This window comes from Thermobia domestica, chromosome 6 (assembly GCF_964235325.1).
Source record: "Thermobia domestica chromosome 6, izTheDome1.hap1.1, whole genome shotgun sequence".
NCBI classification, from domain to species: domain Eukaryota; kingdom Metazoa; phylum Arthropoda; class Insecta; order Zygentoma; family Lepismatidae; genus Thermobia; species Thermobia domestica.
Window position 1 is genome coordinate 150,721,637 of NC_137459.1, and position 14,958 is coordinate 150,736,594.

Here is a 14,958-nt window from a genome sequence, read left to right on the forward strand (position 1 = left end):
GCCGCATCCCCCCCTCGCAGGTACGCATTGAATCTGAGGTTGGTAATACCCAGAGCCGCACGGCATCTTATGCACAAAATCAAATATCGTAAAGTAACCAAGAGCAACAGATACCTGACATATGCATTTAGACCAATCCTCTTTAAAATCGGATAATTCATTCGAAAGTTATCGTAGCTTTCACACGCTTACGCCCAAAGTAAGAACAAATACTTCAATTCGGAAAAAATCCCCTTGTGGTATGGCAACCAAAACAATAGGTGTCTGGTGAAAGCAAAAGAGAGCATTTCAAAATGAGTTCCATCAAAATCGGACAATCCGTTCGAAAGTTATCGTCGGATGCCACATGCAAACAGACAGACAGGACGGCCTGTAATAGGGAGCTTCGCACCCAAAATTCTCAAGGTTTGTCTCACGACAATCTCAAATACTCGAAGGCATTCGAGCACCGGAGAGTAAATTTTCGAAACGGAAGTTCGATAAGTCTTCAGCCTTATCGACTTTCCTTACCTCTACCTATATCAGTAGCTCTCTCTATACAAAACTTTAAACTAAACCCTCGAAATCATATTAAAATTATTTTTCTGCCTGCCCCGTTATTGGCGCAATCGGCAAAGTGACTATTACTAGACTAATGGTGTCTTGGATTCCAATTCCATTCAAGTGATGCATGTTTTCTCTTCCTCTTTCTCTCTTCTGACAGACTGCTTAAACCTTATACAGATCTGTGGGGAAAAAACTTTTCCTTCACTTCATTGCTAAGGAGAGAAGTTTTAAAATAAACACTTTGCATATATGTAATACATATTATATACAACTATGATAACCTCGAATTCATTGTTCCTTCCGAACACTCCGATAATCCCGAACTTTTCAAAATATTCAAGCGACTCGACAAATGCGATCATATTGATATATTTCTGTATTTGCTGCTTTCAAACAATTCGAGACTCTCGAAGAGTTCGAGTGTCTCGAAGTTGTCTAATGTTTCTTACATTTCGAGTGCCTCGAACACTTCGAGAGTCTCGAACATTTTGGGAGTCCCGAACATTTCGAGTGTCTCGGTCATTTCGGGAGTCTCGGTCATTTCGGGAGTCTCGGTCATTTCGGGAGTCTCGAACATTTCGGGAGTCTCGAACATTTCGGGAGTCTCGATCATTTCGAGAGTCTCGAACATTTCGGGAGTCTCGATCATTTCGAGAGTCCCGAACATTTCGGGAGTCTCGAACATTTCGGGAGTCTCGAAAGTTCGATAATTCGATAAAATTAAAATTATTTATCGATGAAACGGTTTTGAAATTTTATCGAATTGTTATCGATTACTCGATTATCGGAACAGCCCTACCTGGATCTATTTCAAACACCATGATAATATATTTTTTCCTCAATACAAGAAGATTTATCGAGTTTGAACTTGAACAAAAAAGTCATCATCTGTACTATCGTTCCCATGTTTTAATATAACTAAATATTTGATATTTGTAAGAGACAAACCTGTACATGTTCATGACCATTCCAGGACTGCAGTATCCACATTGTGATCCATTGAACTGAGCCAGTCGTATCTGTACTGGATGATAACCATCCTTTTTGTTTCCAAGTCCTTCGACTGTTGTTATCTCCCAGCCATCACAACCATATAACGGTGCCAAACACTGAAATTAGTAGACCAATATTTATAAATGTAGGAATAAAATTTGAGAACAAAGAGAATAATTAATATTGTAAGCGAAAAATAGGCAATGAACACTTAAGAAATCAATGATTCGAAGCTCTTTGTATTTATCTTAATAAAACCAAGTCGGCTAAAGTGTAATATACATACTTCTACAGTAGCACAAAATGTAATATCAACATAGGGTAATCATCGGACGTTGGGAACAGGGGTGTCACTTAAGGGGGCAGGAGGGGCAATTGCCCCACACAGGAGTTTGAGGAATATATATACTTTAATCGATTGTGTACTAATATACTAGAATAAAACGTGAAAGTCTTACGTCAGTGGTGCTCTTGCTCCCCCGCTCAAGCAAAGTCTGAAATGACGCACCTGGTTGGGAAGTTGCTGTATCTGAAAGCCAAACATTTGCCTAGTTTGCGGCGAAAGAAAAAACAAAATGTGTACAGTGGTCTTTTGCAGGGCAATATTCAGATCCGAAGGTAAATTATCACGCATTCGGATCTCTTGGAAGAGAGTATGTTGAGAAAGACTAATAGAGGAGAAAGTAACAATGTGGTAAATATACCAGGATAGAAAAGACAAGTAAGAGCAGTGGTGCTATTCAGCCGGTTCGCACCGGTTCGCGAAAACCGGTTGTTAAAATATTTCGAGTTCGCAGAACCGTTTGTTATATCCAGACATAAACACACAGACACACACACACAGACACACACACACACACACACACACACACACACACACGCACGCACGCAAGACCTAGCCAAGAGTGAAAGATAGAAGCCAAACCAATTTGTGAAAACACCTCTTTATTTTCCCGCTTTCTTGCATTGTTGTGACAGCAAGCAACTTTGAGTTGTTTCAATTCAATGAGCAGACAGAAATTTGAATACGAATTTCGGAATTTCGTCCGGAATACTGAGACTTGTGAGTGTAATGAATGTGATACGTATATAATGCCTATTACGTGTGCTACCTATTTGTTTTCGTATGATTCCGATATCTTCATCAGTTCCGGGGATATGTGTCGTCGAAGTAATGTGTACGAAATATGGTCTTTTCATCGATATTTCGAACGATTGCTTGCCATGACCCATACTGTCATTCCTCAAAACATGGCCCTCTCCTGGTGGGACACCCTATATATATATATATTCCAAAAGTAATGGCCGTTTGATGATTTGAGAAAAAAACAGACGCTCGTGCGGAACGGGATTTATTGCCAGAAATAGGTGACTATTCCAAACACTTTTCGTAACGCTGCACCATCTTCCGTAAACCCTATGAATAGAAGTTTGTCGCCTAGGATTGGAGCCAGTTGACAACGGCAGTTTTGAGATCCTCGTCGTTTTCAAACCGTTGTCCACTAATCCACCTTCTTTCAAATGCAAGAAGAGGAAGTAATCGTGTAGGCCCAGGTGAGGACTGTATGGAGGGTGGTCAAACAGGTCCTAACGAAAACCTTGAATCTTCTTCTCGACGACGGCAGCGCTAGGAGGACGCGCGTTGTTGTGAACGAGGATGATTCCAGACGACAGTTTCCCCTGGCGTCGATTTTTAATCGCACGTCTCAGTTTGGTGAGCGTGTCGGAGTACACGTCAGCTGTAACTGTTGTCCCACGTTCCAAGAAATCAACCAACAGGACGCCCTTGTCGTCCCAAAAGACGGTAGCCATCAGTTTGAGACTCGAGTGTGGCGATTGCTTAAACTTTTTTGTTTTGGGTGAACCTGAATGGTGCCACAATGGACTATTGTTTGGATTCGCCGTTGGTGTACGAGATCCACGTCTTGTCGCCCGTCACAATGTGGGAAAACAAATCATCTCTCTGTTGTCGATAACGATCCAGAAACTGTCGGGGACTGCACAATAGTTGTTCTTTGTGATAGTCCGTTAGCATTTTCGGCACCCATCTTGCACTCAGTTCGTTATATCCAAACATTTCTGTAACAGTCCTGTAGATGGTGGTTCGTGCAATGTAGGGAAAGTCATGAGCTGGAACTCTGATTGTCAATTGCCGATCACTTCGCAGCTTTTGGTTCACATGCCCCACGAAGTCATCCGTCTGAACAGTAGGCCTGCCACTCCGGTCTTCGCTGTGCACGTTGGTGCCACCATTTTGAAACTCGCGATACCAGTTGCAAATAGATCCTGCACTCATTACTGTAAGTTCATACACTAGGTACAATTTCCGATGGATATCAGCAACAGATGTTCCTTTTGCAAGCAAAAATCGTATCACACCGCGTACTTCACGACTAGCGGGAGAAACAAGTCTCGCTGCCATTGCTATCTACCTTCCACGGCTGCCAAACTCTTACTGACCAGAGATGGGCAGAATCGAGTCCAAGAATCAATTCCACTCGATTCCTTAATGTACTCGATTCTCTGTGCTCGGTTTCTCTGGAATCGATTCTGGATTCGGTTTTATTATTCTCACTAAGTGGCTTGCGTTGATGATCCTACGTTCATAACTTTATGTATGCGCTTTCTGAATTCGATTCTGGGTCGGTTCTGTATTCGGTTTTGTTATGCTCAATCAGTGACTCACCTCCCTGGCAGTGCATTCAACAAGCCGCGTGCATAGAACACATTTCTGCTATGCATATACCAACTGATGGGAAACAAACCCTTATGCAGCGTAAAGAGCTTTGACTGAATTCACTAAAGTAGCGTACGCCTTGTTTCGTCCTGTTATCAGCGAAGGGAGCGGAGGGCAAGTAAAGCAAGCCATGGAAGGAGTAAGAATCGAATCCAGCAGAAACAGTAAGAAGTACGGTAGCAACGAATGCGGCACAGCGAATTGCAACATGCTTCTGTGCATATGATGGGCATTTGTTTTTAATACAGCATAGAACGGTTGTTTATTCACATTGGAGAGCCAGGATTTATTACCTAAGTTTGTCCGATTCCTTTCAGTTGAAGAGAATTTAAATCGAGGAAGGAAATATTTCATAACAGAATAAAAGAAGATTTTAGCAAATATAAATAACATCTTTCTAACTGAGGTAAATGATAACATTCGTCATATTTCTTGAACATCTCTGTGACCAATTACGCATTCGCACAGCCGAAACGTTCCGTCGTACCTAACACAAGATGTTATTACCTTAGAAATATTTTTACATATGACAACAACACGCCCCTTCCCAGCAGATAAGTGTAATGTCATTACAACAACTGAATATGCTATGCCTGTAACTCGTATAAATTTGTATCCTAATTTAAACAATACTTTATCAGTTTGGGTTGTGAAAAAGCGCATTAAAATTAAACCAATCGACCAATCAATGAATATCGGGAAGAATGAAGTAATTACCTATAGGCTTACACGAAGAAAATAGAATCGAATTAAATTACGATATCAGCTCAGTTCCCTGTAACGTATTGCAATATAGACGATTTAATTATAACTAATCATTCTTACATTCAACCAACTCAGAATAAATTGATCCATAAATGAACTCCTCTTGTAATCGATTATTATTATTATTATTATTATTATTATTATTATTATTATTATTATTATTATTATTATTATTATTATTTAATGTAACATCCTGCGAGCATGAACCGAGGCTAGGAGATACGGTAATAACGAGGTGGATAATAATAATAGTGGAATGACAAAAGTGGGTGGAAACAAGAGAACCCCAATAAAACCCACACACAGTGTTTATCCACAAAAAAAAAAAAAAAAACACTTCTTCTTTTAGCACAGAAGTGCAATTTTGAGCGCAGCTATAGTGCATCCTAGTTCCCTGCATCTTTCTTTATAATTACAGGCAGCTGTATAGCATTCGGATGGCATTTGTGGTAGAATGCAGTGGCGGATCCACAGGGGGGCGATCGGGGCGATCGCTCCCCCCCAGAAGAAGAAACTTTCTTATTTTGTATATAAATAAAACCCATTCAAGAGCTTGGAGCTCTTAAAAGTAGCTCTAAGTAGCAATATTACAACCCACCGCCCCCCAGAAGTCCGTTCTGGATCCGCCCCTGGGATGTGCAGTGCCTACCACAAATGCTGCATGCGTAATTCAACTCTGGACTTACTACATATCTCATAATTCCCATGGTTCGTTATTATTATTATTGTGAGTGTATTTGAACTAGTGAATTGTGAGTAATGAGTCCAGAGGCTGTTCTAGAAAGTAAAAACTGTGGGGGAGGGGCCAGCCAGACCTCAGACTATGATAGGTATATCGTGAGTTTACTATACACTTTCAAAAATACATAAATAATTGCTTAAATTATTTTTGTGACTCAAAAACTGGGAGACCTAGGCCCCCCGGTCCCGGCTACAACCGCCACTGAATGAGTCGAAAAACAAGAAACGACACTGAGTCGTTGTACTGACAAGCGATGTATGCAGGAATTTATTTTGAGGGGGTCCAAAGCTTTTCCGGGTGCTTTCAAATTCAATGAGAATAAATTATATTAAAATTTGTAAAATTACCCCTCAAATTATATTAAATTTACAGACAAATCGAGATTTCGGGGATTGGGACCGACCCACCCTGCGTACGTCCCTGGCACTGACCACTTATCGTTCTGTTGAACGTTATTATCTGGCGCGATAAAGCCATTCATAAAATGAACACTACAATAATTATAGCAAATGTATGTGTATATGTTACGTGTTAAAATACACGTATGGAACACCTGAAATTTAGAAATTGTATTTATTTTGTATATTGCTGCCTTTGATGGTGTTAATGTTGTCCCTTTATTCAAGTCTGACTGACCAGTAACGAACAAAGTAGGTTGATAAAGCATCTTTCCTGTACTTCCATTCCGAGCACAGCTGGTCTCGATTCTGCTTGTGCTCACTTTTCACAAACCGAGTCCAGGATATCTGAATCCAGTACTCGATTCTGCCCATCTCTACTACTGACTCCTGACAACCACTGCAGTGGCTTCGTCAATAGTCCGTCGTTGGCGCTGCATGCGTGAAATTGTCTTCCGGCCTACCCCATTTCACTATACGTCGACGGCCCTTACTTCTGGAATATGCATCGTATATACAGGGTGTCAAAAAATTCCACCGACAAACTTTGGGAGGTAAATCCTCTCATACGAAGAAACAAAAAAGCTCAGTAAACATGGGTCCGGAAACGCGTTGTTTCGGAGATATAAGGCGCCGAAACCGTGGGAAATGAATCTTCAAAGGCGTATATTTCAGAAACTATTCAACGCAGAGGGTGCGGTTTAAAAACTCACCAACGAAGTCATACCTGCTCTTGTTAAACATGCATGTTTCATAATCTTGCAATGCCTGCGGAAGGGATTCCCCAAAGGAGCATAGGGATTCCCGGATAATCTGCCGAGTGAAGATGGCTCGAAAGGGGTATGAATGGACGACTTCCTCACCCGTTAACAGTACTTCCTGGTACCAAGACGATAACTCAAACGGATACAAAATAATGGACACTTGTATACCTGTTGTGTGTGGTTGCATAACCGCCACATACGGGTGATGCCCAATAATGAATTTCGGAATATGAAGTACTGTGAATATGCAATCGAAGGTTCGTAGTGAGGCACGTGCGGTGTTGCTACAGCATAACACGAAGCAGAGTGCTTGAAATTGTGAAAACACTTGATGCAAAGGAAACCCCCAAATAGCACGATAGCGAATACAGTCAGCACATTTCCAGATATGCGTAATGTTTAGCAATGGCTACAAATATCGTTATGTCTAGTAAACTGAATGAATGTCACTAATGAACGAGACCCAATGTTAAGTACATTACATGAATGATCTGATTAAATGTGTAAGAGATTTGTGATTTGAAATCATATGCATTATCTTAATAAGTCTGCAACCATCCACCTGATTTCAATGGTACTAGTTCCTTTCAGTTGTTACATCGTTACGTGGATAAGCAAGGAAGCAACAGAAAGCAAGGTTGCACGTTGGCCCGCCGTGTCGCGGGTCAATCCCCACTAAGAGTCCAAGCTTTGGACTCAACAACTAAGAGATGGATCGGATCGCATTTGAAACTTTGGGTCCCGTCTCCATATAGCGCCGCTGCTGAAAAAGGACGTTGAACATCTTAACAAATAAACAATCAAACAATAAACAATTGTTATAAACGTACAATTGAATGATACTGTAGTGCGCGAATGTGATATCTAAATGAATTGGTTTAGCTCGTTAAATTAAACGTAAGTCCTGCTACGGTTTCGTTTTCTCCCCAAGCCGCTCGTGTTAACGGATTCCAAAATATGTAAACAGAACAATAAACCACCTTCATATTTTATATCTTGTCTTTATTCCTCCATTTAAAGTTACATCAAGATTGTCTTCGTGTCCATTTTGTTAGGTCTATAAGGTGGGGACGTTATTACAAAATAATAATCATAACGTCATACTCTTCTCATGTTTAATTTTGCTTACAATGCAACTGCTGGATCCTCAAATCTAGCAACCACAGTAGATTAAGTGTAGAGAGAACCGGGTACGATCATTGTGTTTAGTAGCCGATCTTGAAAGTAAAAACTGGCGGGGGAGGGGGTGTCAGTATTTTGCTATGTAAAAAACGTAATTTGGACTGCGTTTTGGTATTTATGACATTAGTGATTTTCTAGTAACGCAGCAAAATTGGGGGACCAAGGCCCCCCGACCCCACCCTAGATTCGCCACTCTTTGTTCAACCATTCTGAGTGGCTTTCTTTAGTTTCACAAGTCGAATGCCAAGATGGTACCTCTATAAACGCTCTGGCCGCAAGATCGCCTGCGTTTGTGTCTGAACTTTAGTCGTCGGATGTCATTAACACTCATAATGTAAACAGATTTAGGCTGCACTTAAATGCACACGCAGTCGAACTCTGTAGGGTATTGTCGACCTTGCAAAACAAAAACAACATTGATTATCATTTTACTGTGTGTAAGGAAATTGGTTTCTGGTCTTCCTTAAATATTAAAACATGTAAGAGATATTTCAGTTTCACACGATAATTTTAACTGAGTCCAGAATATTCAACAAAAAGACATTGTCCTTGAAATGACAGTACATAGCGTTTGTCTTACGTCCAAAACTGTTTATAGGAACAAAAATACGATAGAAGAGATAAAATAAACAGTGATTAACAGACTCATGCTGTTAGTGGGATTCGACTCTAAGCCATATGACAGACGAGCACTTAAAGAAGCTAGTCTACCGAAGACTGACGTGTATTCTGGAAGCGACTGTGCTTGTGTGCAGTGCTTACTGTCTGTGCTTTATAAAACACCGAAGTGGGAAATGGAGTTTACTTGGGCAGAATTAAGTGATATGCATCTGGCATATGGTGCAGCTTTGGGAAATGCAAGGGAGGCACAAAGACTGTATAGAGAACGTTTTCCAGAACGACGGTGCCCCCATCACACTACATTTACGTCAATTGATCGGCAGCTGCGAGAATCAGGTTCCTTACATATACACCGGCCTGATGCAGGAAGACCACGAACAGTGAGAACACCAGCATTCGAAGAGAATGTGTTGGACCAATTTGAACAAAATCCCTGAAAAAGCACGCGGGCCGTTGGACATCTGTTGTATGTTCAGGACCAGCAAATGTGGAACGTCCCACATAAAGAACATTTCTATCCATATCCCACACGTGTGCGATTTGCCCGATGGTACCTGCGGCAGTGTGTGGAGAATCCGCAGTTCGCACGGCATGTTTTGTTCACAGATGAGAGTAGTTTTACTCGTGACGGATGTTACAATGCTCATAATAGGCATATGTGGGCAGCAAACAATCCGCATGCAATGTTTCGCCGAGGTCATCAAGAACGATTCACAGTTAATGTGTGGGCCGGTATAGTGAATAATGTCTTAGTAGGATATTATGTATTACCTCCACGACTGAACATGCATACTTACAGTGTGTTTCTTTCAGAGGTACTCCCGGAACTGCTAGAAAATGTCTCCCTTGCAGTCCGGGGACAAATGTGGTTCCAGCATGACGGAGGTCCACCCCATCGGCCGCGGCGTGTTCAAAATGTACTTTCTGATATGTTTGGGAATCGATGAATCGGGCATGCTGGTCCTGTAGCATGGCCTCCTAGATCACCGGATATGACCCCTATGGACTTTTACCTATGGGGACACATGAAGGAGTTGGTCTACCAGACACCAGGAGAATGAATTGGACCTTGTGGGCCACATTGTCGAAGCTTCCGCAAGAATTCGTGTTAACCACGACGTTTTTCCTAGTGTGCGAGACGAAGTGCTTCGACGCTATCTCTTGTGTATTGAAGTCAATGGCAGGGCCGAATTTCCCAATAGGCCCGGGCCTATGGGCGCAAGCTTCCAGGGGGCGCACGGCCGAGAGAAAAAATATCTAGAAATAAAAATAAATAGCCATAACTTAACATATTTTTTGAATTAATTTTAAAAAATCAGGCTAATAAAGCATACTGATTTTGAAGTTCATTGGAACAAATAATTGTTGGTAAAGTTAAACTATTTTTCAACATTATACATCAACTTCGTTACAACATTGATCTCAAACACGGGAGAACTGGCTGTAATTTTTAAATAAAGGTTTTTAAGAAAGTAACTTTAACCAGACTAGGGGGCGGAAAAAATTATTGGGCCTAGGGGCGCCAAAATGCTAAATCCGGCCCTGGTCAATGGTTCACATTTTTAGTAGATTTCGTGACGTTGTAAGGTACAAGTGAATTACAAACATCATTTCCTGCATTGACTCGTCTTCTTCTGTCTTTGTGCTTTGTGTATTTTATTTGTGTGACTGGAGGTTATGCTTTACAGCATTGCACGGAACCAACTATGCTACTAATATGCGAATCACATTATCGCTATTCCCAGGAGGTCATTTGCCAGCTCCTTCTTACGTATGCTAATACTATACTCCACAATGCTGCATATTTAACATACATTTGTCCACGATAATTTAGGTACATTTTGATAGCGGGTTTGCATCTAGTTTCAACAGCTCTCAATCACTCTGCTTCGTGTGTTATGCTGTAGCAACACCGCACGTGCCTCACTACGAACCTTCGATTGCATATTCACAGTACTTCATATTCCGAAATTCATTATTGGGCATCATCCGTATGTGGCGGTTATGCAACCACACACAACAGGTATACAAGTGTCCATTATTTTGTATCCGTTTGAGTTATCGTCTTGGTACCAGGAAGTACTGTTAACGGGTGAGGAAGTCGTCCATTCATACCCCTTTCGAGCCATCTTCACTCGGCAGATTATCCGGGAATCTCTATGCTCCTTTGGGGAATCCCTTCCGCAGGCATTGCAAGATTATGAAACATGCATGTTTAACAAGAGCAGGTATGACTTCGTTGGTGAGTTTTTAAACCGCACCCCCTACGTTGAATAGTTTCTGAAATATACGCCTTTGAAGATTCATTTTCCACGGTTTTGGCGCCTTATATATCCGAAACAACGCTTTTCCGGACCCATGTTTACTAAGACTTTTTGTTTTTTCGTATGAGAGGATTTACCTCCCGAAGTTTGTCGGTGGAATTTTTTGACACCCGATATATATATATATATATATATATATATATATATATATAGAGAGAGAGAGAGAGAGAGAGAGAGAGAGAGAGAGCAGTGGCGGCGGTTGGACGTTAAAAGTGGGGGGGCAAGACATGATCTGAGCAATTGTATATCAATGTTAGATTTCCTGGTTGTTTCTAACACTGTTTGATGAAAGGTTGTATAACTACTAGGATACTATCTTTTTTCACTTAAAATACCGCATAACGTATTTCTATTTTATTAAGTAAAGGAGGTGGGCTGATAAGGGCCATTTTTCGCCCATCAGGCCCGAGATGTGAAATGCATGGTTTTCAATAGTATACCTCATAAAAATAAGAAAACAAATATATTTTAACGGAAAGCGCTATAAGTGAGAGGTAAAAAAAAAATAAATAAAGAGGTAAGTCGTGTGTTAATGAAGGAACGTAAACACTAATGTCATGAGTTGTAATCCGAGAAAGCAATAGTAAATAGAACACTAACGGCAAGAATAAGAAGAATGAAGTCTACTACGACTATGAGATCAATATATTACATCGGAAATAATCAAGCATAGATAATAATCAGACAGCTGGAGACACTTGTAGCTAGTTTGCAGATTAGGCATCGTGCTTGTTGTCGTCATCCGAATCGCCACTGGACCATCCTGCAGGCGCCATCTTGTAGTGTATGAGTATATTCTAGACTTGGTTTCTTAACTGCGGTGGTATTGTGGCGCCAGTAAGCCAGAAACCATAGTACGGAAGCAACATGCGCACAACATCTGACGAGCCGTGCGCCTACTTTACATTGACAGTACCACTGTATGTGTGCGATGTTGTTTTGCTCTGTTTTGATCCAAATATTATAGGTTTTAAATCTTATGTGTCGTGATCGTAACTGAACTCGGAGAACAGAAGCATCGTCATGATGTACCTCGTATGTACAGAGAGTACATTCCTTCGTCACTTAAGTGCTCGTGAGTGTAAGATTGGCTATATATATATATATATATATATATGGGAATGGGGGTGTTTGTGGGTATGGGTATGTATTAACTTGGATCGGACACATCAGGTAGTTATTGTTGGTCGTTGTTTTGTTGTTTTTCATCTTTCCCTTAGTATTGCAATATAGCGTATCAATGAATTCCCATAGGTACTTCATTGACGCGTGGTATATATGATTCTTCGATATATATATATATATATATATATATATATATATATATATATATATATATATATATATATATATATATATATATATATATATATTGCAGAAATTCATGCCATTCTGCGACTGGTTTTCCTGCTCGCACTTTTACTCATACCACTTTCAGAAATGACACGCTTTCTCAATACTCCATAACATGCTGTCTCTAGTTTTGCTGCCCTACACACACATCCGCGCAAACAATACATTTTCTTCATATATTTTATTGACATGCTGAGCATGTATTTTCAGTCACAATCGGTAAATAACATCAGAGCTGAAGTCTCCAGTTGAACTCGTACATTACAGCGTATAAACGGTAGTCATCGCTCTATACTCTCGCGCAATACATTTTGTTCTCTAATAGGTAGAAGGACACACTGAACCAAAATCAATTAGTACTCATATCAAAGGTTACACAGCGTTATATTATGACGAGTCAGATTTATTTTGGTTCATCGACTCCTTCTTCCTAAAAGCCTCCATCAAAGACAGCAAACATTACCAAAATGTCGCAAAACGCTGAAACGAACTCTTTTTGGGCACTCATTTCTATGACTTACTATTTTCTTTATCACGTATCTATTATGTTTACATATGCAACATATCTTCTAGTATACAAATACATTGCAAACTTGTCGGAATCGGACACTTCATTTTTCAGTTGTCTGATGGGCGAAAAATGGCCCTTATCCGCCCACCTCCTTCATAAGAGTAATGCAGGTAGGTACTAGCCCTTTATACTCTTAAACAACGAAAGTGTAAGAAGAGATTTGAGTTCTTGCTCATGAACATCTTAAAATTCTGTCTGGAAAATTGTGTGATCAGTTTATTTAAGAAATTTGCAAAACAAATAAATAGAAGGGATAATATTAATCATAGTAATGAATAATGACGCTTGTTTTGCAGAAGCTATATTGAAACTGGGAATTAATGAACAACTTATACTTTTAATTCCACACATGCCATTAAATGAATGTCTTTTCTCTTAAAAAATGAAATACAATAAGTACTGCAAGCATATGCTATGACATTTAAAGAAATATACAATTCCAATATTAATTGCTTTGAACTGCAATAAAAACGCAATTCCTGTAGCTTTCTTAACTCCAGGGAGGACAAATAACCAATACGTACTCACGCAACGGTAAATATCATATGGCATCATTTTTTTCTATGAAACAGTAATACATACAAAACCTTTACCAGGGTGTCCACATTCTGGAAAATAAGTGAAAGTCAGGGAAGTAAAAATGTATAGGTGAAGTCAGGGAAATGGCAGATTGGTCAGGGAAAGTCAGGAAAAAATCGATTTAGGTCCATTGTTCAATTACTGAATTTATGAAATAGGGTTGATTACTGTTACTGGGTGCAAAATGTGGTGTTCTCAATGATGATATTGAGGGAGTCAATGTTCTCTGATATAGTTGTTGAAACTAATTTTCTGCGAGAAACACATCTAACTGCATCCTGGCATATTTGCTCAAAAGGGTAGACACTGTTCTAGAAGAATTGCATTGTGTCGAGATGATATATGAACAAGTGGCTGAAAAAGCGAAGAAGCAGCATCTCCAGCTCACAGTGAAAGTTCAGACTGAAGAATTTAAGGAACACTAGAATGAATTCATAGCCAATGACAGAGATGGTATTGGACTGATGAGTTGTTTTTACTCAGTCTTAGGAAATGGGAAGAACTTCGTTGACTTATGGTCAGTTATGAAATTGTGTTTTATCTTCTTTCACGGAAACGCATTTTTTGAAAGTGATCTTACAATAAATAAAAAATTTTCATTGTTGAGAACTTACAAGAAGAATCTCTGGTGGCTCAACGGATCATATATGTTTCTGTGATGAGAATAGGTGGGTCATCAGGATTAATAATTACAAGAGGTATTATAAATTCAGTGAGAAGTTCAATGAGACAATATCAGGTGTATTTGGAAAAGAAAAGAGAAATAAACGCTGGAGACGAGAAGAGGAGAAAGAAACGGAAGATTCAGCAACAACTAAAGGAGCTGGAGGAAGAAGGGAAAAAAATTAAACTGCGGAGACAACAAGAAGGATATTCAGATCAATGAGAAGGAAACTATGCGAGAAAGAATGAAAACAAATTTCTAAATGGGTTGCATTTAACAACTGCACGAGCAAAAGTAATGTGTGCGTGTGTGTTTTTTTTTAATAGTCAGTAAAATCATGTACGAAGTTTTTATTACTATAGGCAATATTATAATACTGTATAATTGGTATTATAATGTGTAAGCATATAATGTGTAATTTTTTTTCATATCTTAAGTACTTTGTATACTGGACAGTTTCGTTTGTAACTTTACATTTTGTGAAATATGTAGGCCTAATCAATATTGGCCTAATGCACATGTTTGTAAATTTACATTCCTTTGGAAAGAAAATTGAAAAAAAAAAGAAACAGAAGCAGAAGAGAACAAGGCCAACTATGGGGAATGTGGAGGATGGGGTTTCTTTTTTTCTATATTTTTAAGTTATTCAGGGGTCTGGGAAATATAGAACTTTCGTCATAGAAAGTCAGGGAAAAGTCAGAGATCTTTTCTCCAAATTG

General features: G+C 39.7%; 1 protein-coding gene across 2 annotated transcripts in view; it reads right to left on the minus strand.

The window, feature by feature from the left end:
- Window positions 1-14,958, minus strand: part of LOC145688265 (uncharacterized) — a 249,611-nt gene that overhangs the window by 123,616 nt on the left and 111,037 nt on the right. For both annotated transcript variants that reach the window (XM_081762246.1, XM_081762247.1), the window contains exon 4: window positions 1,495-1,655. In XM_081762246.1, coding sequence (XP_081618372.1) covers window positions 1,495-1,655 — 161 coding nt within the window. The remainder of the gene's footprint in view (window positions 1-1,494; window positions 1,656-14,958) is intronic.